This window comes from Cervus canadensis, chromosome 4 (genome assembly GCF_019320065.1).
Source record: "Cervus canadensis isolate Bull #8, Minnesota chromosome 4, ASM1932006v1, whole genome shotgun sequence".
Taxonomy (NCBI): Eukaryota; Metazoa; Chordata; class Mammalia; order Artiodactyla; family Cervidae; genus Cervus; species Cervus canadensis.
This window is the reverse complement of record NC_057389.1, coordinates 103,127,070-103,153,941: the sequence shown is the minus strand read 5'-3', so window position 1 is coordinate 103,153,941 and position 26,872 is coordinate 103,127,070. Positions and strand designations below refer to the sequence as shown.

Below are 26,872 nucleotides of genomic sequence, written 5' to 3'. Positions count from 1 at the left end.
AACACCCCAGCAATCGGCTCCAACACTCTGGCTCCCACTCAGGGTGGGCAGTGGGGGGGAAGAAGTGGCATTCCCCTGGCCCTGTGCTGTGGTGCTTAGGGCCCTGAACCTTCTGCCTGGAGCCCGAATGCCCCCTACCTCCCCAGAGTCAGCCCCAAATCCAGCCCAGCTGGTGGCTGGGACTGGCCAAGGAACCTGCCGCCCGAGGGCACTGGGGTTGGGCTTTCCTTGGCGCTCCGCGTGCCGCCTCCTGAGCCAGGGCGGGAGGCCAGGCCACCTGTCTCCGCGATGGCGGGTGGGCATGTGGCCCTGCTCGATGACGTCCTGGGCATGGGGCCACCACACTCCATCCTTGGCAGCATGGACCGATTCTCCAGCAGGGGAGGGGGGGTGTCCTGGTCCTTGGGGACACCTTGATGCGGGTGAGGCCGAGGGGAGGGTCCAGGCAGGTCTTGACTCAGTGAGATGGCCAAGCAGGCCCATCAGAGGATCCAGCTGGTTCTGGGGCCCGTGTCTGGAGGCCCCTCTTGGCTCCTCTTGGTGATGACGGACGACTCTCAGGGGCTCCATCCTCTGGCGCCGAGGCACGCCGAGCAAAGACGCAAGGTCGGGTAGGAAAGATCCTTTTATTGGGGTGGACACGGAGCACGCACTAGTCCATGATAAAATGACTTAAGAGAAAGATCCAGAAGGGCTGACTTCTCCCCCTTACTCGAGCTCAGAGCAAGGTCTGGGCACAAAATAGGTCCCGGTGGAACTCGAGACAAGGCAAAGTCTTTAAGGCCCGGACCGGGAGGTGGGTGCTGGGAGAAGGGCCCCCACCTGTGCCGGCCGGCCGCAGCGGGGTCCCGGCTCTAGACCCTCATAGACACGCTCCAGTTTTCCAGAGGAGAACTGGGGGGCAAGAGGAGGAAGGGGAATGGGACAGGGGGAGGTGAGGAACAACGTTTTTGTTTTTGTTTTTGTTTTAAAGCATCTACCAACATCACACTACTGGGTCTGATGTCCCCTGTAACCATCGCTTGGTACGTTTTACAGCATAAATAAAAACTCAAGGAAAATAAATACATTGGCTCCTATGAGGTTGGAAGTGGTGTGGAAGGGGTGTGGGCGGGCCGGCAGAGGAGTGGGGTGGGGGGCGCTTACACAAGGCAGGTGGGCGAGGCGCGGATGGGACGGGAGGCGCCTGAGGGGGGGCGTGCCTTAAGTGTCCTCGTGCATGTCCGGGCTGTCGGTCCGCGCGACCTTGCGGGGCGGCGCCGAGCTCTCGCCCTCTAGATCCACTTGCTCCTGGTCTCTCTTCTTGGCGGCGTTCTGGGGGGCAGGGAGCAGAGCGGCCGTGAGCCTCCCGTGGGGGAGCGCCTAAGTCTGACGCTGCCTCTGCAGCTCCAGGCCTCCAGTGCTGCCCCGAGCTGGGCCTGGGCTGACCCTTCTGTCCCCCGAACCTGCCCTGCCGAGTCACTGGGGACCCCAGCCTGGGACAGGCGCTTCAGGGAGTCACCGCGACGTCTGACTCCCCACGTGGTCCACCTCTCAGACAGAGAATTACCCACTGTGCCGGAGGGCAAGGGGCACTCAGGAGCTGCATGGGGAGGCCCCCCAAACTGCCACAGAAAAGGAAAGTGTGCTGACTTGGGAAAAGCTCCTTCCCTCACTGGTGGGGTGCAAGGCTTGCAGAGCCCGAGGGCTGGGGTGTTCCGAGAAGTCACTGCATCATGGGGTCCCCTTCAACCTGGCCCAGAGCAGGTCACTGTCCAGTGGTCAGCATTAGAGAAAAAAAGACCACCTGACCACGTGGCAAAACTACACAGGCAGATTTTCAAGAAAGCAAAAAAAGTCCTGTCAGAAAGATGGCCCCTTGTGGGGAAGATGACTTTTCACCTCAGCTACACATCCTAGTAGGGCCTGAATGTCTTAATCACGTGAGCCTCTCATCATTGAATGAAGATTCCAAGCAACAGCACCCATGTCCACCTGCCACCAGGGCCATGCTCCCCACACCCTCTGGGGAGCCAGGCCTCTCAGCACAGCTTGGCAAGCCCCTGCCTGTCCCCGAGCACCAGAGCCCCATGGCCTCAGCACAGCCCTTCTCTCCTCTAGAACATTCTTCCCTCTCCTGGATCATCGGGCAAACTCCTCTTAGCCCCACCCGAACCCTGAGTCTCCCAGCCACCCGTGTTCCCCAGCTCACAGCCCCCTGCTGGGCACTGGGTTCCTTCCCGAGGCCCGCGCCCACACCCCGCGTGCCTTACCTTTTTGTCCCATTGCTGATGTAGGTAGCGCAAAAGGATGTTTGTTTTTTCTGTCACGATGACTGAGGAGGAGAGACAGACAGAGCTGTGGGAAGACGCTGGCCACCCCCGCTGGCACTGCCTGCCTTTAGATGGCCTCTGCGTGTCACTGCTCTGGGTGGCCTCTCTGGGACTCAAGTCACACCCCCAACCCAGGAGCAGATTTCTAGAAGCCAAGCACCCCCTACCTGAGCCCATGCCACTACCAGCAGCCCGAGCCGGCTGCCGCAATGGGGTCCCAGCTTCCCAGGTAGGGGCCGAGTCCGCAGCAGAGCTCGGATTCCACCCTCAGGCAGGGAACGAGCCCCAGCCTGCCAGCTCCTACTTTCCCAGACAGCCCAGGAGCACGGATCTGACCAAGCCCCAGTGACCACAGAGCGAGCTGAGAAAGGTCCAGGGTTCAGGCCCACAACAAATAACCGTAAGCCCCCCTGTTCTGCGGGCTCCAGGCCCCTCCCCAGGCTGCCCTCCCCAGGCTGGGGTGGGACCCCCGCCCACAGTACAAGGCTCAAGACCTGTGTCATGGAGCCAGTGGGGGCCATCTGACTCGATGGGGGCAGACTGTCCATGCCAGTGGGGAGATCAGGAGGGTCCCAGGGAAAGGCAGGCTTCCAGCTACTCCCAAGGGCTGGGAGTGGCCCAGCTTCCCACAGGTCCCCTCTTGTACCACCCCACGGCCTTTCCCCTCGCCAGCCGAGATAGCACCGAAGGACAGCGGCCACTTACTCTGTTCAGACGGGTACTCCCTAGTGGGCAGGTAGACTGAGGGACGTCGGTTCTGCAAGAGGGGTGGGAAGGCATGGGTTAGGAGAGTAGGTGAGTCTGCGGTCCCCACAGACCTCAATTTGGCACCCTCAATCCCAGGTGGATTAAAAGCCATGCAAGGAAAAAAATAAAAAATAAAAGCCATGCAAGGAATTCGAGTGGGGCTGGGCCTGAAGCTCAGCCTCTGTTCCAGACAAGACTCAGACCCTCAGGCTGCACATCACCCCTGACCCTTTCCCTCCAGGCAGTTTATGGCCTATGTACTCACCGAGGCTTTGCACACAGAGTCGGCATGAAATCTACTAAAATTGCTTTTGTTGTAGACAGGCAGTCCTTTCAGAAAATCTGCCTGGAAGACAGGGAAGATGGTAAGTGAGAAACCAGGGCCTCCCCCAGAGCACCTGTGGCAGGACGGGCTACCAGACAACTTCCAGTTTCCTTCTTTCTGTTCCATCATTCAGGTTTTCTAGAACTCACCCTTGGGCGGGCCACCTGATGCGTCTACTCTTAGGAGCAAACAACCCTGGGGTTAGGGCACATTCTCCCATGAAAGTGAAAGTGTTAGCTGCTCAGTCGTGGCTGACTCTTTCGCGAGACCACGGACTGTAGCCTACCAGGCTCCTCTGTCCATGGAATTCTCCAGACAAGAATACTGGAGTGGGTAGCCATTCCTTTCTCCAGGTGATCACTGGCCCAGGGGTTGAAGCCAGGTCTCTCGCATTGCGGGAAGATTCTTTACCATCTGAGTTACTAGGAATGCCCAGTCTTCACAATAGCCCCATCACTTTGGGACCCCATGGACTATACAGTCCACAGAATTCTCCAGGCTAGAATACTGGAGTGGGTGGCCTTTCCCTTCTCCAGGGAATCTTCCCAACTCAGGAATCGAACCCAGGTCTCTCGCATTGCGGGCGGATTCTTTACCATCTGATCCACAAGGGAAGCCCAAGAATACTGCAGTGGGTGGCTTACCCCTTCTCCAGCACATCTTTCCAACCCAGGAAGCGAACCAGGGTCTCCTGCATTGCAGGCGGATTCTTTACCAACTGAGCTATCAGGGAAGCCCAAGAGGTGCGGGGAAACTGAGGCTCAAAAAGGAACAGACACTTAAGTCAGGAGTGAGCAGTGGGGTGAGGAGCTGGTTCCAGGCCATCCGATTGCAGACCTGCCCTCTGTGCTTGTTGAATATAAAACTCCTGGTCTCATCTCCATTTAGGCATCTCTGAACGAGTCCTGGGGTAGAGAGAGACTCGTCCGCCCTAAGTCACCCCGTGACAGTGCATGGAGGTTGGGGGAGCAGGAGCCTGGGTGAAGGGGAAAGGGCAGCTGGGACTCAGGGGCTGCCTGCACACAGGACCCGGACAGAGCCCAGGGTCAACCAAGCTTCCACGTCTTGTGAAAACTCAGAAACCTAGGTTGCAGTCTGTCAGTGCTAGCCTTTTAAACCTGGTTGAGCTCTTCGTCAAACACTGTGGGAACAAGGGTCAGTTTGGGGGCTGCTCCTGGGGTCCCCACATCCAAAGGCTTCTTTGTGAGGGGAGAATGCCTTGGGGGGTGGGGGAGGGTGGGCAGAAGCCTAAAGGGAGCAGGTTGGCCACCCCTGCCCCCTCACACCCCACTGCCTGGGGCCGGAAGCTCTAGGTCTGCAAGGTGCCAGGGAGCCGGCAACGGCATTCATCCACGGCCCTGACTCGTGGTAAGTCCTTTTTCCCTGGCATGCTGGCACCAGCTGGGTGCTCTGGAAGGGGAAGACCCTGACTCTGGGTGGGGCTCAGGTCTCTGGCCACGAGATGTGAGGAATAAAGGCCAATGGGAGCTGTGTCCGCCTCAGAAAACCGAGGCACAAGAGCCTTAGGGAGGAGTGACGGCTGAGAGCTGGGGTAGCGACTGACGTCCCGCAGAGCAGGAGGGCAACACTGCCATCAGGCCTGGAGGCAGACAGCGGGGAGGGCCAGGGCCTTCCCCAGCTGGGGGCACCCCTCATGCAGTCGAGGAAACTGAGGCAGAAAGCTCTCAGGACACTCGTCAGAGGTCCCCCAGCCCCAAATGGAAACAGGAAGCTGGCCGAGTCCAGGTTTGCCCCTCCTGTTCCCGGGACGCCAGTGCCCCCCTTCCCACCTAAAAGCCGAGGCTCAGCACCTGCAGGCCGTGTGAGCCTCCCCTCGGGGGCCCCACTGCCAAGCCTGACCCCTGGGGGCTGCGCCCTCGGGGAAGCCACTGCTCGCGGGATTCCCCCATCACCCCTCGTGGGACCAACCTAGGCCCTGCTGGGCCTAGGCAAGATGGCAGCAGGATGGCCTCCCGCTCCTACCCAGGAGGCGGCCCTCATATCTGGGTGACCTACTACCCAGAAGTCAGCTCAGAGCCCCTCACGCCTGCCTCCCCTGTCCCAGGACCCCTGCCTCAGCTCAGTTCCTAACCATGGGACCTGCTTCATCCATCTGGCAGGCTTTCCTCAGGACCCAGCCATGCGGTGGGCCCCACGCCAGGCACTAGGGCACTGCGGAGAGCCACAGCAGTCCTACCCCCGGCCCCCGGGAACAGCCGGTGCATGGGGACACGGGTGTGGAGCGCGTGGTGAGAGCCGAGTGGCCATGCGGACAGGGCGCCACAGGGTGCCACGTGAGGGGAGGGGGTGGGGAGGCCAGCTGGTCTGGGGGTGCACGGCTCAGACGCAGTGACGCAGGCCTGAGCCCTGAAAGGAGAGGACAGGGTCCCCCTCCACAGCCCTGGCAGGGCTTGGCCCATGCCAGCCTGCTGCCACACCCCTCCCCAGCCTCAGCCACCCTCCAACGATGCCCCTCCCTTCTCCACCCACCAACCTCTCCAGCCAGCTCAACTCCCCCTCCCCCTTTCCTCTCCCCACACTCACGTGGGGAGCCATGCTCACACCCACCTCAGCAAGGTCATCTGTTTAAACGTCCAGCTCCTTCATGGACTGTCCCCTCCCTGAGGCAGAGGGCAGGGTTGGCTCAACCCTGGGCCCCTGACAGGGCTCACATGGGCCGGGTGGCAGAGCGGTGAGAGGCTCCGGAGCCCCAGGCCGGCACTGAATGCCTCTCCCTGGCTGTGTGACCTGGGGCACGTGAACTCCCAGCCCGGCTGTCCCTGCTGTGAACCAGGGTTGTTCTGAGTTCCAGGAAGACAATATGGAGAAACAGCTTTGCCCAGAGCTGCCCTGAGGTGGAAGCATCAACTGAGTATTATTAGCAGCAGTGAGCCTGTGCTGAATAAATTAATGCAGACAGGGGATGGCCTGTACTTCCTGTTAGCTGAGCAGGAAGATGAAGCCTCAGAGACAGGGAGAAATCCTCACCTCAGCCAGACAAATCCCAGCTACAGCTGGGCCCAGAAGCTGTCCACTGCTTCAGCAAACACTCACTGAATATCTGTGTGCCAGTCCCTGTGCGGGCAGCCTGCCAGTGACCCAACAAAGCAAGATGAGGCAAAGAAATGGTGTGCAGAAAAGAGAGACATGGGGGTCTCCTGCAGTCAGGAAGGGGCCCTCTGGCAGATGATATTCCTGGGAGGATGAGCATTCCAGGCAGAAGGAGTCAGATTCAAAGCCCCTGGGGTGGCAGGGACTTGGAATGTGAAGATGTGAAAACAAGGCCACAGTGGTTGGAGCTCACGGGGAGAGGGGTGAAGTGGGTACAGATAAGGTCACAGAGGTAGGCAGGGGGGACCTTGGAGGCTAAGGGGGGAGGTGGGTTTCATTGGGGTGACAACAGGAAGCCCCCAGAATGTTTTGTAAGCGAGATGGTGGTATTATCCAACTGACAGCTTTAAAAGCGCCCTCTGGTTCTTGGTGCATTACAGACTGCCAGTAGGGCAGGATGGAGGCAAGGAGACCAGGGAGGAGGCTGCAGCAGGTGTTCAGGTGGGAGATGGCAGTGCCTGGACCAGGATGGGGAGCCGTGGACAGATCCAGAAATCATTCTGGAGGCTGAGCCAACAGAATCCTCTTTAGGGGCTGAACGTAGGCAATGAGGTTGCAGCGAGCAATCGAGGACAATGCCCAGGCCTGGGGACCCACCTGCTAGGAACCAACTTACCACCTTCCCGTACTCTTCCTGACAAGAAGTCTTTTTCTGCCCATCTCCCACGACATCCTAAGGACTACACCTTGTGGGCTGGGACTCTGAGTCTAGGAACAGTGCTATTTGATTTGCCCTGACAAAAGCTTCCATCACCTCTGTCAGCCCTGGGGATGCCAAATAGTGGGGGGAATGGAGGGGACTTCAGCCCAACTCTAAGGCTGGGTCCCATTTCACAGGTGAAAAGACTGAACCCCACAGAACTACCAGACACAAACCCCAGGATGACTGAGTGGCCCAAGGGGGGTTTTAACCTCCCAACAACATGCTGGCATCATCCCCACTTCAAGATGAGGAGACAGCTGGGAAAGAAAGTCACCATCCCCGAGTCACCCAGCTTATCTGCTGAGCGTTTACTGTCCCAAGCCCTTTAAGACGTCAGTTCCCTAAATTATCACAACCCGATGAGGTCTGGACTACTGCTACCCCTATTTATCAGGGAAAGGGCCTGGCGATTGGAGAGATAAAGTTGCTCCCTCTTCCAGCTGGTCAGGGCCGGAATGTCGGAGGTGGGGTTAGGGCTCTGAGGGACCAGGGCAGTTCGCGATGTCGCACTTCCTTTGGCGACAAAGCCCCGCATGTCACTATGTCAAGCCCCCTCCCCGCCCCGACGCTCAGCCAGGCCTTCCAAACCCTCCCGAACTGAAAAGGCCCAGACCCGGGGCGCGGAGTACTAGGCCTGAGTTCGGGGACCTGGGGGACCCCATCCCCATCCACCAGGCGATTTCCGGGGGACCCGCGACCCGGAAATGAATGAGTTGTCAGGGCCTGGAAGCCTAAAAAAGGTCAGGGGTCGAAGACGGAGCCAGGGTGGGGTCAGCAGGAAGCTAACAGCAGGGTCCGGGGGGATCGAAGGTCACAGGTCAGATGGAGGGGTGGGGCCAGGCCCAAGGGGGCTGGGTAGGGCGGTGAGGGGCCTCGGGGATTACTGGAAGTGGGTGGGCCCGGGGCGCCATTTTGTCGAGCGGAGGGGGAATACGGCCCTGCCGGCCACTCTCACCATCTTCTGTTTCCTCCGTCACCACCTCAGCCACCGCCTCAAGCCGCCGCCGCCGCCACCACAGCCGCCTTCTTAGCCGCCGCCGCACAGTAACTTCCAGCCACTGCGCAGCCTACACTGATGGTGCGACCGCCCTTCCGTCATTGGTCTGCCCTCTGGCTCCGCCTCCAAGTTACGCGGTCTCTGCGCACCGCCATTGGCCAGGTCCGGCTAAACCACGCGCCCATTGGTCGTCACGCCTCCTCCTTCGTGGTCAAGTTACATTGAGAAAGCAAAACCCCGCCCGAGACCTGCAAGCTGTGAGCGGTGAAATCGGAAATGGGTGGAGGCCGGGTCCTCAAAGCCCTTTGGGATTTGTAGTCCGCAATGGCGGAGGTCCCACCGCTCTGTAACATTTGCTACGCTTTTTCGTATGGTGGTTCGTGGGGTTCTCACAGCAGCCCTGGAGGGATGGGCACCCGCCGTAACACTCCCATCCTCCTCCCCAGGGTTCCAACCTTTGGAAGTGAAAGTGAAGTCACTCAGTCGTGTCCGACTCTTTGCGACCCCAGGTTCCTCCGTCCATGGGATTTAACAGGCGAGAATACTGGGTTGCCATTTCCAACCTTTAGGTTTCAGCATATCTAAACTTCCCCCACACTAGCCGTTTGACTATCTTTCAACTGACGGAATAGACTATCTCTGAAACACTTCCCGTGGCTCCCCAGTAGCCCAAAGATCCAGTCCCGCCTCCTTGCCCGGAAATTTTGGGCCTCTTCGGCCTCCTTCGTCCACCTTTTATCCTGACTCGTCCAATCTCTCCTTTTGGACCACCTTCTCGAAGAAGCCTTGTCTTACTGCCTTCTTCCCAAGGCAAAGTCCAGTACCTCCTCTGGGCTCCTACAATCCTCACGCTCATCCTCTTAGCCCTGACTCCACTGTGCACTGGGTCCAAATTGCCTGGGTGTGAATTAAACCCCACAAAACCCCACCCCCAGTCTGACAGCCTGGAGACAAGGACTTTTTGAGGAAGTTCTCAATAAGTTACAGAATATTATTACTCCAACAACACGGAGAAGGAAATGACAACCCACTCCAGTATTCTTGCCTGGAAAATCCCGTGGACAGAGGAGCCTGGCAAGCTATAGTCCATGGGGTTGCAAAGAGTCAGACACGACTTAGCGACTAAACCACCACCGACAACACAGCAAAGGAGAAATGAGCATCATTTTAAGGATGAATCTACTTTATTTTTGGCCGTGCCACGCCGCATACAGGATTGAACCTGCCCCCGTGCAGTTGGGAAAGTGGAGAATCTTAACCACTCGGACTGCCAGGGAAGTCCCTTTTTACAGGAACCAAAATAACCTCAGAGGGCTGAGGTCTTGCTCCAGGTCACAGCGCCCATCCCCAAGGGGCAGGTGGAGGGTTCAAACCCCTCCCACCGCTCACAAGCCTTCCTAGAATTTGTGAGAATTATGACATTTTATAAGACAAGCGAAAATTTGAACATTTATTAGACTTTTAACAACATAAAGGAATTGTTGACTTTTTTTTTTAAGCTGTGAAAAGTTTTGTTAATATGTATTAACGGAACCTTATTTTAGAGAGGTGCATTCTGAAATATTTAGATCTGCCTCACAGGAGAGGGCAGGACGAGTTGTGAATACAGCTGTGCACTGGGTTACAAAAGCGTTCACTGTACCATCTGTGGACTCTTGCTCCAAAGTCTTCCTAATTCAAGAGCGTAAAAAGGCACTCTGGCAACGTCTGACTTCCCATTCCCTCTTCCAGAAACCTAGAGGAGGATTCATGTCCGTCCCAGTAGTCCCTGCTCCCCAGTTCAGTTCATTCGCTCCCCAGCTCTCCACAAAAACAGCGTCAGGCTAAGCGAGGGAAATGCTTTAATGGGGGAGATCCAACTGCCACGTCGTGCTCCTCAATGGCTCAACGATTTTCGACCCTTGTGCATGCGGCGAAGAATGACCTGAACGCCGTTTGGCGTGCTCAAGCGCCGGATCCAACCATGCTTATTCTTGCGCTTGATGTTGCTTGGCTGATACTCGTTCCCGCGCGTCCTGCCCCTGGTCTGCTGCATGGCGGGGAGTCTCCAGGTGTCGGGGAACCCCAGCCAGGCCCGGGGACCCTGGAGCCACCTGAGGGAGCAGAGAGACGGAGAGAAAGGTCAGAGGGGGGGCTGTGTGACTTCTGCGTGGAGCTCAACCTTTCCAAGCTTCGGCTTCCAGATCAATGCCGGGAGGGAGCCTGGAAGGAAAAGGTACTCGAGGAGTTCGGAAGGCACTGGAAGGTCATGCGATTGGTAAATACCTGCAGGCAGCCCTCGACGCCGCTTTTACTCCCAGATTTAAGAAGCTGTCCCCATGAAGACTCACCTGCCACCCAGCAGCCCCGCTGACCTACTGACTGGGCCCAACAGGCAACCCACGGATCTGACCGAGAAAGCCATGTTCAGCCGCAGCACGCCGTCAGTTTCCAGCTATTCCGCAACCTATAGGCTCCGCAGCTGCGGAACGAGGGATTCTGGGAAATGTAGTTTCTTCTACAGCGGAGCCCACATTTCCTTGGGCATTGTAGTTCTACGTAGACGCACCGCACCTCTGGCGTGAGTGTCCGTACCAGCCCGAGAGTGTAGTTCTTCTTCTCGACCAGCAGGCGGCAGGCGAACGGCGCCTTCTCCTCATGCGCATGCCCACAAAGCACTATTTCCCTAGATCTGCTGGGAATTGTAGTTCCTTCTCTTGCAGCCCTGCAGAGGGTGCCCGGGGGCGACGGTGGCGCAGCTGGTGGCAGCCTCAGGAAACGGCTGGTTCAGTCTCCCACCCCCAGCGGGAGCAAGGCAGATGGCGCACAGCTGGCTGGCAGCTTTCCTTTAGCCTCAGCCAAGTCTCCACCCCTTGGCGGGGAGCCCAGGAGGTCTGAGTTGGAGTTGGCTGGATGTCCTTGGGGTGGTCATTCAGTCTCTCAATCTGCAGAACTCCAGGATTGCAGGCTTGCCCTTGGTGGTGCCCCCGTTCAGTCTCTATTTTTCTAATACTCGTACCTGAGCTCTTTCCCTTTTTACGTACCCTCTATGGCGCCCCATTGCCCCAGGGAAAATATTTGGCAGGCATTTGAAGCCTGCCTTCGACATACACACACACCTTCCCTCCTTTGCTTGGTGCTCTCCTGTTCATCTTTTAAAAATCCTCTTCAGATACTCTCCTTTCCCCGACTCTAGTCCCTCCCTCTGGTCCAACGCTCCGCCCCGCTCCGCAGCATCACCCACTTTGGGGAGGGGGCGGGGAATTTTTTTTCTGCATGGATAAAACTGTAGTCTCCCAGGAGCACCCTGAGTGGACAAGAGTGGGTGGCTGGACCTAATTCAGCTCTGGCAGCAAATTCCAGGGGATAGGAGTGGGCAAAGGATGGTTAACCCCTTGTCATCTGAAGCCCATCCTACCTGCACCATCATTTAGCAAACCGCTACAATACGACAGTAGTACAATAATAATGTCAAAAATGTATGGAGCACTTTCCTCGCTAAGTGTTTTACTGCCTAGCAAACTCATGCGGGAGAGGGAATTAATTTAATAAAGAAATAAATGGAGTCTCAGGGAAGGGACTTGCTCAAGGTCATATATCAGCAAACGGCAGAAGCTGGATTTGAACTGTGGGCTCTCTGGCTCCAGCTGGGACCAGAGTCACCAGTTACATTGACCAGTAGTTAAAATGGCCTATCTGTGAAACTAATTCCTAATAGCTCCAAGATACCTGTTTAATGGTTTAAAGAATAACTATTTGCAGGACTTGGAGTCACACAGCCGTAGTTCCATGTCCCATCTCTGCTCCCCCAGCTTACTTTGTGACCTTGTGCCTTTTATGAGCCTGTTTCTTCGCCTTTTGCAATTTCCTTTGCAAATTGCAAAGATCTGCGAGATTGTAGAAAGGAAAGGTAAGCTCAGAGAAAGGGGCATTGGAGCGACGTTTAGAGGAGACAGGCCAGTACAGAGGCTGAGGCTAGCCGAGGAAATCCTTTTCGCAGCGAGGAGGGCTCCGGTTGCTACCTCCCAGGGGCCCAGAAACCCCCAGGTTCCGACCCCTTCTCCGCCTTGGACCAGGCCCAATCTCTCCTTCCACCTCAGTAAACCCCTGAGGGGGGCGGGGCCGTTGCCCCAAGAGCCCGCCCTAATCCCGGAGTTTCCGAGTCTGATTGGCAGTCTATCTAGGCCAGGTCACTACGCAGCTGCGATTGGCCGAGACGCCAGTCAGTCGGCTCACGGTCCCGCCCGGGGAGACGCTTAAAGGGCCGGCTTGCTCGGAGGTAGCGGGATGTCCCCGCGCTGACCGCCCCGGGCCCGTACCCACCCGCTTAGAGGTGCCCGGCCAGACCCCGCGCCACCATGTAAACGGCGCCTGCAGGCGGACGCAGGCTTCTCTGCCCGGGACCCCTCTGCCCTGCCCCGGGTCCCAGGGCCCTCGATGAGGTGAGCAGAGAGAGGGCCGTGGGAAAGGGACATTGAGGCACCTGGATCTTTCACTTTGGAGGGGGTGTCCACAAAGCCCGCCCTCGGGCTCTTAGAAAGCCGCGGTGCCCCAGTGGCCTCGATCCCGCCACAGGGCTCACGGGCACCCAGGAGCTGAGGGCCTGGCTCTGTGGAGGGGGGCTGGCATGGCGCATTTGCGCCCCCCTCCGCAATCCCGGGTTGGAACCCGGCCGGAGGCGGGGGGCGCGGCCTGCTCCCCCTCCACCAGCAAGTATGGGCTACCGCAGGCTGGATTTTCGGCGTTCATTATCCCCGCGGAGCCCAGGATGGGGACGGGGAGGGGTTGGTCCCATCACCAGGGCCTAAACAATGGGGGTGCGCTGCACGGGTATCCCCCTCGAGTTATGTAACTGCCTGCAGTTGCCATGGCCACGGCGGGGGGGTGGAGGTGGCCCAGGGAGCGGGGATGGAGGCCTGGAGGCCCCCAGCCAGGGCTCTATCCTCATCTCCACCACTGGAGGCTGTGTATCAGGTTCCCTAGAACCCAGGGTTCTGATCAGTGTGGACAGAGCTGCTTTTCTCAGAGTGTCTGGGCCTCAGCTTGTTGGTCTGTGAAACAGACCCATTTGCATCCATGATCTTGGGGAGCTGGGTAAGGCCTTCTGGAGCTCAGTCCTGAAACTCCTCTCCCAGGGCCTCAACTTTCAGAAACCACGTTTAGAGGCCTGGGATGGGGGCTCATTGTTGGGATGTGCATATTTTTAAGACATCTGTGGAGCCCTCAGTTTATGCTGGTTTAGTGAAAGTGAGTTAACAAAAGAGTGCATAAGTGAATGAATGGACAAATGAATGAATGGATTTAGGAAGGCATACGTTATAAACCTGAGCTGGAGGGTCCTCAGGGATGGGTCACATTTGCCACAATGTCCCCTCCTCCAGGAAGCCCCGCAACCCCCAATTCTACCACCTTCCCCATGGATGCCTCTTGGTGTCAGCCATAGCCACAGCCTTCTCTTTGAGGTAGACTAGGCTGGCTAACCACCACACAGGCTCTGACCAGACAAAACATCTCAGTCTGTGCCTGGTTCTGACCACCCCTAAACTGGGGCCTAGACAGGGCCTCCCAGTGCAGCTCACCCACCCCAGGTATAGAGAGTGGGTAGTGTGGGCATGAAGGGCTTCCTATGCAGACAGCCTCTGACCTGGCTGTCACCCCCACTCACAGGACACACCATGCTGACCGGCGTGACCGATGGGATCTTTTGCTGCCTGCTGGGCGCACCACCCAGTGCAGTAGGGCCACTGGAGAGCGTGGAGTCCAGCGATGGCTACACATTTGTGGAGGTCAAACCTGGCCGCGTGCTGCGGGTAAAGCATGCGGGGCCCGCTCCGGCCCCGACTCCACCTCCACCATTGTCGGACGCCGCCCAGGGGGACCAGTCCGGCTTAGTCCGTTGCCAGCGCAGAATCACCGTGTACCGCAATGGGCGGTTACTGGTGGAGAACCTGGGCCGGGCACCACGAGCTGACCTCCTGCACGGGCAGAATGGCTCCGGGGAGCCACCAGCCGCCCTTGAGGTCGAGCTGGCGGACCCAGCGGGCAGCGATGGCCGCTCGGTCCCAGGCAGTGCTGGGAGCGGCAGTGGTGGGCGGCGGCGGCGAGCCCGCCGCCCCAAGCGGACCATCCACATTGACTGTGAGAAGCGCATCACCAGCTGCAAGGGCGCCCAGGCTGACGTGGTGCTCTTTTTCATTCACGGGGTCGGCGGCTCCCTAGCCATCTGGAAGGAGCAGCTGGACTTCTTCGTGCGCCTGGGTTACGAGGTGGTGGCGCCCGACCTGGCCGGCCACGGGGCCAGTTCAGCGCCCCAAGTGGCCGCCGCCTACACCTTCTATGCGCTGGCGGAGGACATGCGTGCCATCTTCAAGCGCTATGCCAAGAAGCGCAACGTGCTCATTGGGCATTCCTATGGGTGAGCCAATGCTTTGGTGGGGATGAGGGTGAGGGGCGGGGACTGGCAGGAACCACACCCACTCACAAAATATTGATTTCCCTTCTTGAAAAATCCCACTAACATCTACAACAAACATGGACTCCTGCCACCAATACTGTTGTTTTCACATTGTTTTGAAGCAGTGTCTCAATCCCTGAACTATTGACATTTTGGGTCAGGTAATTCTTTCCTGTGAGTGGCTTTCTTGGGCACTGTAGGATGTTTAGGAGCATCCCTGACCTCTGCCCATTAGACGCCACTAGCACGATGGTCTAGTGATGATTGTGACAATCAAAAATGCCTGTAGATAGTGCCTAGGTCCTCTGGTGGGCAGAATCACCCCTAGCTGAAAACTACTGTCTTCTATTAAATTCAAGAATTGGTTGCTCTGGAGACCCCAAGGGCTCTAAGCAAAGACTACCTGGTATTTCATAATTTTTGTTTAAAAGGGTACAGTTTACTTTAATTCACTGTCCCTTAAGGGCTTCCCAGGTGGCACTAGTGGCAAAGAAGCTGGCTGCCAATGCAGGAGATGTAAGAGACTCAGGTTCAATCCCTGGCTTGGGAAGATCCCCTGGATGAGGGCATGGCAACCCACTCCAGTATTCTTGCCTAGAGAATCCTCCCAGACTGAGGAGCCTGGAGGGCTACAGTCTATAGGGATGCAAAGAATCAGACATGACTGAAGTGACTTAATATGCATGTACTCTCTCTTAAAGGGGTGATAGATAATACCACCTTGGCATTTAGATGAGAGCCCACACCATGGAAGGCTCTGGGTCTTGGTGCCTGATCACTGCCAAGTGGTACCATTCTGTCCTTTACCCAGGATGAAGGGCAGGGTCTGATCAGGCAGCCAGGTTGAGACCCATTGTTTTCACAGTTGTAGCGCATGCAATTAGACAAGAAAAAGAAATGTTACATAAAAGAAAGGAAGGCCAGACTAGGAAGTAGCATAGCTCCTATTTGTTTATATAAAAACATACCCCAAAGTGAATGCTTACAATAATGATTCCTCCATTAAATGAGCACCCATGTGTGGAAACTCCTGTGACCCCATAACAATCCTATGAGGTCAGCATGGTTTCTGTGTCACAAATGTGGAGATGATATCTCAGCGGGGTTAAGGAGTTTGCCCAAGGACACACAGTGAATCACTGGCACAGTCAAGTCCATTTGACTCCTGCTTGTGTCCTGTTCCTCTTTTTAGCAGGCGTTGGCAAACTTTTCCTCAAAGGGCCAAAGAGTAAATACTTTAGGTTTGCAGGCCTTATGGTTGGTCTCTGTTGAAACTTCACAAGCCTACCACTATAGAAGGAAAGCAGACATAATTGTAAACAAATTTATAATTGTTTCAGCGTGGCTTTATTCCAATAAATCTTTATTTATAAGCTATTTTACACACTTACAGAATTTTAAAGTGAAGTTTAACAACAGAAACAAGCAGCTAGCCCTCAGGCTATCATTTGCCTAAACCCTGCTTTCGGGGTAATGAGGAGAGGTACCCTGCACCCTTGCATAAAACAGGCAGATGTGACAAACCCAGAGGCCAGTAAGAGAAGATCCTTAAAGGGAAGGTGAAGTGAAAATGAAAGTCGTTCAGTCGTGTCCAACTCTTAGTGACCCCATGGACTATACAGTCCATGGAATTCTCCAGGCCAGAATACTGGAGTGGGTAGCCTTTCCCTTCTCCAGGGGATCTTCCCAACTCAGGGATCGAACCCAGGTCTCCCTCATTGCAGGCAGATTCTTCACCAGCTGAGCCAGCAGGGAAGCCCAAGAGTACTGGAGTGGGTAGCCTATCCCTTCTCCAGCAGATCTTTCTGACCCGGCAATTAAACTGGGGTCTCCTGCATTGCAGGCAGATTTAAAGGGAAGGGATACACTGGAAACAGTGACATTCTCTGAGAAGCCAAAGGTTTTGTTTAATCAAGTAGCTTTCCCAACACTTGATAATAAGTAATTCTTACCTCTTTGGGGGTTATGATGACTTTGAAGATCTGATAAAATTTCTGTATTTGGATCCTTTCTCCAAAAGAAAAAAAAAAGTCCACCTTCAACACACACACACACATACACACACAGAGTCTCACAATTTCGGGGTGTTTGGGTTGCCTCTCCCATCCCTCACCCGCTTTTGGTGCTCATGGACCCCATGGGAAGAATCTTGGCCTTCAAGGACCTGCCTCTGGGTGAGGGGAGGGCATTCATCCTCTCACTGCTTGCATCCTGCTGACCACTGCCTTTCCACCCTCCCCACCATCGGCCCCCGGGGCAGAGTCTCCTTCTGCACGTTCCTGGCACACGAGTACCCAGACCTGGTGCACAAGGTGATCATGATCAACGGCGGCGGGCCCACGGCCCTGGAGCCCAGCTTCTGCTCCATCTTCAACATGCCCACGTGCGTCCTGCACTGTTTGTCTCCCTGTCTGGCGTGGAGTTTCCTCAAGTGAGTGGCCCGGCCCTGCCCCAGCATCTCCCCAAGGTGGATGGGAGGGGAGGCTGTATGGCTGGGGCTGGCATGGGGAGCACCGCTGGTGGCTGAGATGGCCTGAGGGCTCCAGTGGTGCTCCCCACCCTGCCCCCCACCCCCAGGGCCGGCTTCGCCCGCCAAGGGGCCAAAGAAAAGCAGCTGCTGAAGGAGGGCAATGCATTCAATGTGTCTTCCTTTGTGCTTCGGGCCATGATGAGCGGCCAGTACTGGCCCGAGGGCGACGAGGTCTACCACGCTGAGCTCACCGTGCCGGTTTTGCTCGTCCACGGCATGCACGACAAGTTTGTGCCAGTGGAGGAAGACCAGCGCATGGCTGAGGTATGGCACTCTAGTCACCACACCCCTCAAATCCCCCCTGCACAGCCCCGGGGGACTCTGTGCTCCAGCCCCAGGGACGTCAGAGCTTAGATTGAGGGTCAAAGGTGGAATCCAGAAAGTGGGGCTGCCTGGGACCGGGGGGTCGGATTATGTGCTGTCCTCTCTGCCCGCTAAAAGGCACTCTTCACCAGACTTCCCTGGCGGTCCAGTGGTTAGCACTTCACACTTCCACTGCATGGGGCACGGGTTCGATCCTTCATTGGGGAACTAGAATCCCACGTCCCATGTGGTGTGCCCCCCCCCAAAAAAAAAGGCACTCTTCACAGTTGGGATTTGTGATGGGCAACATAATCCTGCAAGAGGGCAAATGGGGGTCTTTAGATCAGATTCCCCCGTCTTGGGATCCTTAGTGCTTAGAAGAGCTCTGCACCATCAGTTCTTAACCAGGGATGATTCCGCCCCACAGGGGACACTTGAAACTGTCTGCAGACATGTCATGACTGTGGGTAAGGGAGGTGCTTCTGGAACCTGGTGGGTGGAGGCCAGGGGTGCTGTTCAGTTACCTACAGTGAGCAAGACTGGCCCACAGCAGAAAATGACCCAGTGCCAAGTGTCTATCCTGTGGGGACTGAGAAACCCGGCCTTAGCGTGAGAGGCTCTGTCCATCTGTCACTCTCAGTGAGTTCTCACTGAGGTGACTCTGCTCCCTAGAGATATCTGGACATGTCTGATTTTATTTTAATTTTATTATTATTTTAAATTTTAGTTCTGACCATGCCGTGCAACTTGTGGGATATTAGTTCCCCAACCAGGGATTGAACCTGAGCCCCCAGTAGTGAGAATGCAGAGCCCTGACCACTGGACCACCAGGGAATTCCCTGGAGAGATTTTTGTCACACTGTGGTGGGGGAGTGGGATGCTACAACTGGCATCTAGTGCATTGAAGCCAGGGATGCTGTTCAACGTCCTATAGCCCCCATCCCAGAGAATGATCCCGCCCCAAATGCCATGAGTGCCCAAGTTGAAAAATCCTGCCCTGGACATATTGTAGGCACTTAAGAAAGGCAGAATGAAAAAAAGGGAAAAAAAAGGCAGAATGAATGAATACCGAATTAGGCCCAGCAGGGTGACAGGCCAAGCTTCATAGGCGGTGCTAGTGGTAAAGAATTTGCCTGTCATGAGACTTAAGAGACACCAGTTGGATCCCTGGGTCAGGAAGATCCCTTGGAGGAGGGTATGGCAACCTGTTCCAGTATTCTTGCCTGGAGAATTGCATGAACAGAGGAGCCTGGTGGGCTATAGCCCATAGAGTAGCAAAGAGTCGGATACAACTGAAGCGACTTAACACGCGTGGAGGGTGACAGGCCATCCTCTAGCTCCCCCTTGAACGGAAATGAAGGAATATAGAATTGCAAGAAGGACTTCCTGATGCTGCAGGGCATACATAGATAGGGGTTGAGTGGCCCTGAGCTCCCGGGTCCTGGCTCTGGCCGCTCTGAGCCCACCTCCTCTGCAGATCCTGCTCCTGGCCTTCCTGAAGCTCATCGATGAAGGCAGTCACATGGTGATGCTGGAGTGTCCGGAGACCGTCAACACGCTGCTCCACGAATTCCTGCTCTGGGAGCCCGAGCCTTCGCCCAAGGCCCTGCCCGAGCCCCTGCCTGCGCCCCCAGAGGAAAAGAAGTAGCCACTGAGCTGGACGGGTATCGCTTAGTGAGCCGAAGAGCGGGAGGAAGAGTCCCGAACCGGCTAGGGGTCTGCAGTGCGGACCAGGTGGGCGGGCCATTCGCTCCGGTGGGCGGGGTCAGGTCAGGGAGACGCCCCCTGGCCGGCTGGGCCGAAGACGCGGCATTCGTGGGAGCCAAGTGGACACACCGCTCTCTCTAGTCCTGTGGGGCCCATCACTGTTTCAGGGCCGTGGCAGCGACCCCCGCGGAGGGTGACCTTGTACAGAAGCCCCATCCCCCACAATGCCAGGGCCGAGGCAGGCCGCACCCCGCTGTCTTCCGTGTCCGCGTGCTTGATTCTAGGACCCACGAGCCCCGCGGGGACTCTCGGGACCCCCGCCACCATGCCCGAGACCCCTGACCCCCCATTCCTTGGCGCTGGGAGCTATTGTTGCCCAAGTGGGGAGGGCTTGGGAGGGGGCTGGAGCCACCGAACCTGCACATCTCTTATTGTAACTCAATAAAAAGAAGTGACAATCTGAGCCTCCAGACTTGTGCTGGGTGACCACAGCATAGGGCCACCCTGAGCCTCAGTCTCCCCAAATGTAGACTGAATTGACTCAGGTACCTCCCCTTCAGGGCTGACCCACAAAGACTTGAGGGTGAAGGTGGTCCAGGCTTGCTTTCCGAGTTCACCTCCCTTCTCAAAACAGGGCCTGCTTGGGCAGCATTCCTGGAGCAGAAGACAGTAAGGGGTGAGCTCCTGGTCCCTGGAGAGGAGGAGGAGAACCAACTGAGGTTGATGCTAAAGTTGAGATGAGGCTCAGTGGCCACTGCATCTGATTAGTGTAGCCATAATGGAGTGTCAGCTATATGCAAAGCCCTGTACTGAGTGCCAGATACCCATGGGTTCATTGAATCCTCTTCACCCCACACCACACAGCAAGTCAGTACCTCTTTACTGTCCCATTTCATCTTATAACTTGGTTTGGGGTTGCTTTTGTCACAAAGACGATTTTTATTTTGAATCTACTTTTTGAATCCAGATTTCTCTGGGTTTCCCTGCTCCATGGCCATCTATATTTTATTCTTTTTTTTTTTTAATATTGATTTATTTATTTGGCTGCACTGGGTCTTAGTTGAGGCGTTTGGGATCTAGTTCCTTGACCAGGGATGGAACCCAGGCCCCCTTCATTGGGAGGGTGGAGTCTTAGCCACTGGACCACCACTGAAGTCCCCATATTTTATTCTAATAATGTATGTATATCTAGGCTTACCTGTCATTTGTGTGGGTGGTGGGAGGAGAGATTTGTCACCTCAGTTGCTGCACCTTTGATCCTTTCCCCATTGGTTTGCAAGCCCACCTTTAGTTTAAACTGGGGTCTTTACAGGGGCACTGCTGGCAGTGGGTAAATTCTGGAGACATGTTTGATGACCACAACTTGGGGGGAGATGTTCCTGGCATCTTGTGTGTTAATCCCAGAAACGCTACCTGACAGCCTACAGAACACAGGATAGCCCCCAGTGCAAAGAGCAACTTGGCCTCAAAATCAGTAGGGCTGAGGTCAGGATACACTGTGTTAGACAAATTCCATCTCTTCTGGAACTTTTTTTGGGGGGAGGGTGGGGAGTGATGTCTTTGGATTCTTTATGTGTATTCTTGGGATATGACATGCTGTTTTAATTATTACACATGAGGAAAGGGGCACTCAGAGAGAGATGTCATCAGCTCCGTTGAAAAAGTAGAGCCTAGGCTCATGCCAGAGGCAGGGACTCTTAATTATTACAACAGCCAGAATAGCCATGGGCTCAGCAGTGGAGGCCAGAAGGCAGACGGATGCTTACCCCGCCTCCCCCCCACCCCGCAGGGCCTGGTTGGCAGAGCCACAATGACAGGCAGGTTATGAACCCAATGAAGCAGCAGATCACTTCCGGAAAATTTAAAAGATCGGTCAACACCTCCCTAGGATAGTAGCTTGGCATTTACTGAAGCTCTTTGTGTAAAGTCAAGGTTAATCTCATTTTATAATGGAAGACACAGATTCAGAGAAGCAACACCAGGAGGTTGCAGTCACACAGCGATCCCAAGGAGGGCTGGTGTCTCACACCCACGCTGCGATGACTTCTCCAGCTCTCAGTTCAGTTCAGTTCAGTTCAGTCACTCAGTTGTGTCCCGACTCTTTGTGACCCCATGGACTGCAGCACTCCAGGCTTCCCTGTCCATCACCAACTCCCAGAGCTTGCTCAAACTCACGTCCGTAGAGTCGGTGATGCCATCCAACCATCTCATCCTCTGTCATTCCCTTCTCCTGCCTTCAATCATTCCCAACATCAGTGTCTTTTCCTTTGAGTCAGTTCTTCACATCAGGTGGCCAAAGTATTGGAGTTTCAGCTTCAGCATCAGTCCTTCTAATGAATATCCAGCTCTACCCACCCCTCAACACACAACACACCCCTCAGGAACATCCTGCATGCCCCCCACCCCGTTCCACCAGAAACTTTCCACCTGGGCTGCAAGGCCATCTCTGGGTCAGTAGGGCTCAGAGCCAAACACTTTACCCCATGACGGTTTTTTTTGTTTTTTTTTTTTTCCCCATGACAGTTTAATCTGATTCCCTCAATGTCCCCCTGAGGTAGAATTTTGCACTTTCCTCATTGTGTACAACTTAGGAAATTGAGGCTCAGACAGAGAAATTACTGGTCCAAGGTCCCACAGCCGGGAAGCAGAGAAACTTGACTCTTGAGCTGGGCAGATTCCCTGCATGTAGCTCAGGAACCCCCAGCACAACCTACACTGGGGGTCCTCTGTATCAGGGAGATAAAAATGGTCACTTGTTTGCTCAGATAGGACCAAACTGCCAAAGCACTGACATTGTCAAAGCACCATGTTCCAAAGAAACTTCTGGTTGACTTGTTCTCCTCCCATGACAGGGAGCTCACTACCTATCCAGCAGTTCCACCTGTAATAAAGTCCTCCCTTACCCCAAGGAGGAGATCTGTCTTGCTGCTCCCTTACCAGCCTTCTGGAGCTGGAGATGGGAGGGCAGTGGGGGGCAGGGGGGGTGCGGCACTGCTCTCAATGCAGGGGCAGCTGAAACGTTCAAACACCCTGATCTCTACTTAGGTTAAATGGCCAATTCCCTAGTGCCCAGGCACAAGCCTAGATGTCCTGGGGCCGTAGCTCTCGCTCACCCTCAGCCAGGAAGACAAGGAGAGCACGGTGCAGCAGATGTACCCCCAAGCGGCGGCGCCGGGTGGGGGGCCAGTCAGCCACCACTCCATAGCAATGTCCTTGCTTCTGGTTAGTCAGCATCTGGATTCCTGGGGAGATTAGGAATAAGGTCATGAGGGCAGCCTCTGGGAGCTGCTGGCAGAAGTTTGTGCCAGGGAACCCACTGGGTATTGCTCTCAAGCAGGGATAAACCAATGGAGTAAAATATGTGTACATGCAGGTACATAGTTGGTGCTCAGTAATTGCTCATTGGCTGAATGGACAGCTGTGATGGGGAAGGGGTGAGGGAATCAGTAGATCAAGTGCCCTTCATGTGACCCCACTCCTACCCCACAAGCCAGACACCTACCTAGAGCATCCACAAGACATGCTTCTCGAGTGTAAGCCTCTGCAGGGACCACATGCTGGAAGCAATGCAGGGAAACAACGCCACGACCAGTGGCCCAAATGTCCAGGATCTGGCGTACCTTGGGACAGGCCTGGGGGGAGCCAGGGCAGGGTCAGAGTTTGCCCCACAATTCCTTCTACCTGCCCCAGCCGGGCCACCCCTGCCACAAACCTGCTACTTCTCCTCATACCTGTTTTCCTGGCCGTCTTCGGTGGTTAAGGGCCTCCCAGAGATGAGTGTCCGGCCGGGCCCGTGTTCCCTTGCCCACGTAGAAGATGGCCTGGACAAAAGTCCGAAGGCATTCAGCTAGGCTCAGTGAGAAGGCTCGGGCTGGCAGGTCCTGAGTCTTCCTAGATGAAGTAGATGGCTCAGAGAGGGAAACGTGACAAGAGCTGCCCCAGAGATAGTCCTTAAGTCACAGAGCAAACTGAACCCATGTCCAGTGACCCGTTTCATAAAAGGCAGGGTGGGTAGCTGATCCCCAAGGACACTCAGCAGCTTGAAGTGGATCCAATTGCCTTTTATTGATAAAGAAGCTGATGACCAGAGAGGGCCAGTTCCCTTCCTAAAGACACACAGCAGGACTTCCCTGGTAATACAGCGGATAAGAATCTACCTGCCGGTGCAGAGGACATGAACACAGGTTTGATTCCTGATCTGAGAAGATTCCACATGCCGCGAAGCAACTGATCCTGGGGACCACAGCTACTGAAGCCTACAAGCTCTAGGGCCTGTGAGCCACAGTTACTGAGTTTGTGTGCCACAACTACTGACGCCACATGCCCTAGAGCCCGCACACCCCCAAATATTGAGCCTGCATGCTTCAACTACTGAAGCCCTTGCACCTAGAGCCTGTGTAGCCCTGGCTCGCCACAACTAGAGAAAGCTGCCTGCAGCAAAGAAGACCCAGTGTAGCCAAAAATAAATTAAAAAAAAAAAAACAAAAAAAGACACAGAGCAGGTAAGAACCAATCTCAGAATTTTCCAGCTCCCATTTTTGAGTCATTCCTGCTCCAAGTACCTGGGGTCCAGCAGCAGATATGTGAAGCTGGACTTCACGACCCCCTCCCGCCACCGTCTGGTGGGGTCTGGCCGCTCGAACTGCTGGACAAGTGCATCTTCATCGGCTTGGGCATCTGGGATACGGCCTGTCCGCAGGGCTTCGGCCAGCTCTGGGCTGTGCCCTGAAAAATCTGGGCCTGGGAAGGGAAACTGGGTCAAGAAAGACAAAGGAAAGGGTGGTTCCCAGAGACCAAGGGAGAAGTAGGTTGCACTCTGAGCCAAGGGATCTTGGAAGATTCCCGGAGACTCCTTGAACTCTGGATACTCACCAGGAGCAGCCTGGGCTTCTTTCAGCCGTCGGAGGTAGTGTGGCCGGGTGAAGGACGTGATGGGACCTGGGCTCTTGCCAAGCGCCCGGAGCCCTTGCAGCAGCTCCAGGTCAGATATGGTAGGGTCTGGTGGACACTGGTCACAGGGGCTGGGGTCCCTGCCCCCTGTGGCGCTTGCCTCATCCTCTGTCAGCCAGAGGGCAGCCAAATCACTGTCGGGGGATAGCTGGTCCTCTCTTGGGATGTGGGTGTCAGAAGGTCCAGGCAGCAGTTCCCAAGGGGGAGTATGGGTTGAGCTTCTGTCTGGGAAGAACTGAGGGGAGGGGGGATCATCCGGCAAGGTCAGAGTCAGGGCCTGCAGATGGGCATTTAGTTCTGCCTCCCTGTCCTCCATGAGGGGTTGATGTGCCAGCTGTAGGGTGCCCAGAGATCTTGGCACCCTCTGGGAGAGTCGGACACCAGTCCAGGGGGAGGTGTGGCCAGCTAGATCCTCAGCTCCCGAGGCCTCAACAGCAGTGACAAAGGAGGTCACCGAGCTGCAGTCCCAGCGCCCCAGTGGGGACTCCAATCCACCATCTGTGTCAGCAGTCTCCGGGTGGGCAAGCAGGCTGGGGGGTCCAGGGCCAGCCTCCAGGCTCACGTCCTTGCCGTTACCTGTGCCCAGTGTTGTAGAGTTCAGCATCACATTAGGAGGACCGGAGAGGCTGGTATCCAGCCCCTTTTCACAAGGGCCTCGGCCTGGAGCAGGGGGTAAGAGGGAGAGTCAGTAAGGAGGGGAAGAGAAAGTGAGAGAGAAAGAGCAACATCAGATCAGACAGAAACAGGCAGCTGCAATCACAAAGAGGAAGGAGCGAGGCAGAGGCAGAGAGACTGATCAGAGACCCTGGTGGTGAAGCCCTGGGCATTAGACACAGAGATCTGCAAAGTTATATCAGAGGTTAAACACTCCCAGCCGCCCAGATACCACCCACCTCCAGGCTCTGGCTCAGGTTCTGGCTTCCGGGAGCCTTTCCAGGTCCGGGTTGGGGCCCTGGTCCGAGTCTCCAGCTCCCGAAGCACACGGGCACAGTTCTGGTGCCCTTGCTGTTCCGCCAAGTCCAGAGGCAGGAGTCCGTCCTGCAAGGGTGCGGTCACTAGCGGGCGCCCTCTTCCCTCCGTCTCTTCCTCCTTTCCTTCCTCTTTCCCTCCCCTCCGGGTTTGCCTTGCTACAGACTGCGATGGGGCCCCCCACCTGGTCGCGGAGCGCGGGGTCCGCTCCCTGGCTCAGCAGCAGCTCCAGGCCCCGGCGACAGCCCCAGGCAGCGGCCACATGCAGGGGTGTCAGTGCCTCGGCCGATCTAGGGCATGAGCGGAGGAGGGGGTCAGTGAAGCAACTCCATCTCCGGGTCCGGAAGCCCTGGCTATCAGCCCTCCATCTCCGCCCTCCATCCCGAGATGCCACCCTTCGAACCTGCGCCCTCGGGCTGGGACCCAAACCTCTGCTCTCTGACTCTAGAGCTTCTACCGCCGGATCTGAAACTTTGATTCCCATTCTGACCCCGGCGCAATCTCATATCCTATCCTGGGTCTGGTACCCTGCCTCTGCCTTGGACCCTCAAGATCCCTCCCCGGACTCCCTAAGGTCCGCCCTCGGGGATTGAGTCCGCATCCTTGGACGCCGTCTTCAGGACTCCCAGGTCTGGTCCTCGTACTCGGGAGACAGCTCTCGTTCATGGAAGACCTGCCCCGAGCCCACACCCGGCCTCACCGAGCGTTGGGGTCCCCGCCTCGGCGCAGCAGGGCCTCGAGGCAACACAGACTCCGCAGGTGCTGGGCTCTGGCCGCCAGGTGCATGGCCGCCGCGCCATCCTCGAGTACCAGATTGGGGTCGGCACCACGGCGCAGCAAGTCCTCCACAGTCCTAGGGATAGAGGGTCAGAGTGGACCGTGGCACTCGCCCCCTAACCCCAGCCCTGGCCTCCCCGCCCCCCCTGGCCCTGCCCTCACCGCAACTCCTCCTCCTGCAGCGCCGTCCGCAGCCGCCGCGCCAAACCGACAGCCGGGCCCATGCCCCGGCTGTCTCCTTGGGGCAGCCACCTGGTCGCGCAGCCTGCCGGTTTCCAACTTCCCGCGGCTCCCTTGTGCGCACGCGCCGCTCCGCCCCTCGGCTGTCTTCTCCGCGCCCTGGTGCAGTGCAGCGACCCCAGCCAGGCTGAGCGGCGCCGCATCGTCGCCCACATCGAGGGTCGGAGCTTTAGCGCTGGCCCGAGCCCGCGACACCAAGTAGTGCCCAGGGCCAAGTGATGTTTGCTCAGGGCCAAATGATGTCTGGGGCCTCTGATAAGGGCCCGGAAGGGTGGAGGTCGCCATGTGTGCCCGTATCTCTCACAACGGTGTAAACAAGAACACACCCTGTTGGAGGGGATGGAGCTTCGATCCCCGGGACCCGGTGGTGCCACAGGGCACCGAGTCTTCCCGAACCCTCTGCCGAGGTGCACGCAGCCCTCACAGTTTGTAAGGTTTCAGTTAATAGCTACCGCCTGCGGAGGCTCTGCACCGCCCGTTTTCAGTCCTGCCGAGTCTGAAGTCCGTTACTTTGGAGCCCTGGGCCTCTTAGGGTGTTAGTTTCCCCATATGCAGAATGGGAGAATAATCCCTTCCAGGCTGGTGTTAAGTTGAAAGAGGGACCTGGCACACGGGTGCCCAGTAAAGGCTCCTGGGAAAGTAAAGCTGTTTCTTGATAAAGCTATTTTCGTTTTATATGCAACTGAGAAAATCTAGCTGGTAAGGTGTGTTGTTTTTTTTTTTTTCCCCACAACTGCTCATTATCCAGGAAGATCAAGTTGAGTGATG

General features: G+C 56.3%; 4 protein-coding genes across 5 annotated transcripts; 1 reads left to right on the top strand and 3 right to left on the bottom strand.

Moving 5' to 3' along the window:
- Positions 1 to 607: 607 nt before the first annotated feature.
- Positions 608 to 8,305, bottom strand: DDA1 (DET1 and DDB1 associated 1). Its single transcript, XM_043467258.1, has 5 exons — positions 8,154 to 8,305; positions 3,325 to 3,405; positions 3,018 to 3,069; positions 2,253 to 2,314; positions 608 to 1,314 (listed from the first exon to the last, which is right to left on the bottom strand). Exons 1-5 carry the CDS (start codon positions 8,154 to 8,156, stop codon positions 1,204 to 1,206), a joined length of 309 nt encoding a protein of 102 aa, XP_043323193.1. The 5' UTR covers positions 8,157 to 8,305; the 3' UTR covers positions 608 to 1,203.
- A 1,326-nt stretch (positions 8,306 to 9,631) lies between these two features.
- Positions 9,632 to 10,865, bottom strand: MRPL34 (mitochondrial ribosomal protein L34). The gene is made up of 2 exons (XM_043467259.1): positions 10,526 to 10,865; positions 9,632 to 10,288 (listed from the first exon to the last, which is right to left on the bottom strand). The coding sequence occupies exons 1-2, from the start codon at positions 10,597 to 10,599 to the stop codon at positions 10,072 to 10,074; spliced, it is 291 nt and encodes a 96-aa protein (XP_043323194.1). The 5' UTR covers positions 10,600 to 10,865; the 3' UTR covers positions 9,632 to 10,071.
- A 1,533-nt stretch (positions 10,866 to 12,398) lies between these two features.
- ABHD8 (abhydrolase domain containing 8) lies at positions 12,399 to 19,631 on the top strand. Its single transcript, XM_043467249.1, has 5 exons — positions 12,399 to 12,616; positions 13,842 to 14,589; positions 16,889 to 17,059; positions 17,206 to 17,422; positions 18,939 to 19,631. The coding sequence occupies exons 2-5, from the start codon at positions 13,850 to 13,852 to the stop codon at positions 19,107 to 19,109; spliced, it is 1,299 nt and encodes a 432-aa protein (XP_043323184.1). The 5' UTR covers positions 12,399 to 12,616; positions 13,842 to 13,849; the 3' UTR covers positions 19,110 to 19,631.
- A 2,024-nt stretch (positions 19,632 to 21,655) lies between these two features.
- Positions 21,656 to 26,340, bottom strand: ANKLE1 (ankyrin repeat and LEM domain containing 1). 2 transcript variants are annotated; one of them, XM_043467247.1, is made up of 9 exons: positions 26,027 to 26,338; positions 25,788 to 25,940; positions 25,272 to 25,377; positions 25,012 to 25,156; positions 24,041 to 24,778; positions 23,731 to 23,908; positions 22,900 to 23,059; positions 22,671 to 22,800; positions 21,656 to 22,410 (listed from the first exon to the last, which is right to left on the bottom strand). In XM_043467247.1, the coding sequence occupies exons 1-9, from the start codon at positions 26,257 to 26,259 to the stop codon at positions 22,250 to 22,252; spliced, it is 2,004 nt and encodes a 667-aa protein (XP_043323182.1). In that variant the 5' UTR covers positions 26,260 to 26,338; the 3' UTR covers positions 21,656 to 22,249. The 2 variants fall into 2 exon arrangements, with proteins under 2 accessions (XP_043323182.1, XP_043323183.1); XM_043467248.1 differs by having other exon boundaries at positions 22,277 to 22,410; positions 22,900 to 22,989; positions 26,027 to 26,340.
- Positions 26,341 to 26,872: the final 532 nt, after the last annotated feature.

Coding starts and splice junctions, on each gene's coding strand:
- DDA1 (XM_043467258.1), bottom strand. Junction 2,315..3,017: donor GGAGTACCCGTCTGAACAGA/GTAAGTGGCCGC, acceptor TCTCCTCCTCAG/TCATCGTGACAGAAAAAACA. Junction 1,315..2,252: donor ATCAGCAATGGGACAAAAAG/GTAAGGCACGCG, acceptor CCTGCCCCCCAG/AACGCCGCCAAGAAGAGAGA.
- ANKLE1 (XM_043467247.1), bottom strand. CDS start 26,259: ATGTGGGCGACGATGCGGCGCCGCTCAGCCTGGCTGGGGTCGCTGCAC. Junction 22,801..22,899: donor GAAGACGGCCAGGAAAACAG/GTATGAGGAGAA, acceptor GGCTCCCCCCAG/GCCTGTCCCAAGGTACGCCA. Junction 22,411..22,670: donor ATGTCTTGTGGATGCTCTAG/GTAGGTGTCTGG, acceptor TAATCTCCCCAG/GAATCCAGATGCTGACTAAC.
- MRPL34 (XM_043467259.1), bottom strand. CDS start 10,599: ATGGCTTTCTCGGTCAGATCCGTGGGTTGCCTGTTGGGCCCAGTCAGT. Junction 10,289..10,525: donor GCGGGGCTGCTGGGTGGCAG/GTGAGTCTTCAT, acceptor CTGCTCCCTCAG/GTGGCTCCAGGGTCCCCGGG.
- ABHD8 (XM_043467249.1), top strand. CDS start 13,850: ATGCTGACCGGCGTGACCGATGGGATCTTTTGCTGCCTGCTGGGCGCA. Junction 14,590..16,888: donor CTCATTGGGCATTCCTATGG/GTGAGCCAATGC, acceptor CCCCCGGGGCAG/AGTCTCCTTCTGCACGTTCC. Junction 17,060..17,205: donor CTGGCGTGGAGTTTCCTCAA/GTGAGTGGCCCG, acceptor CCCCACCCCCAG/GGCCGGCTTCGCCCGCCAAG.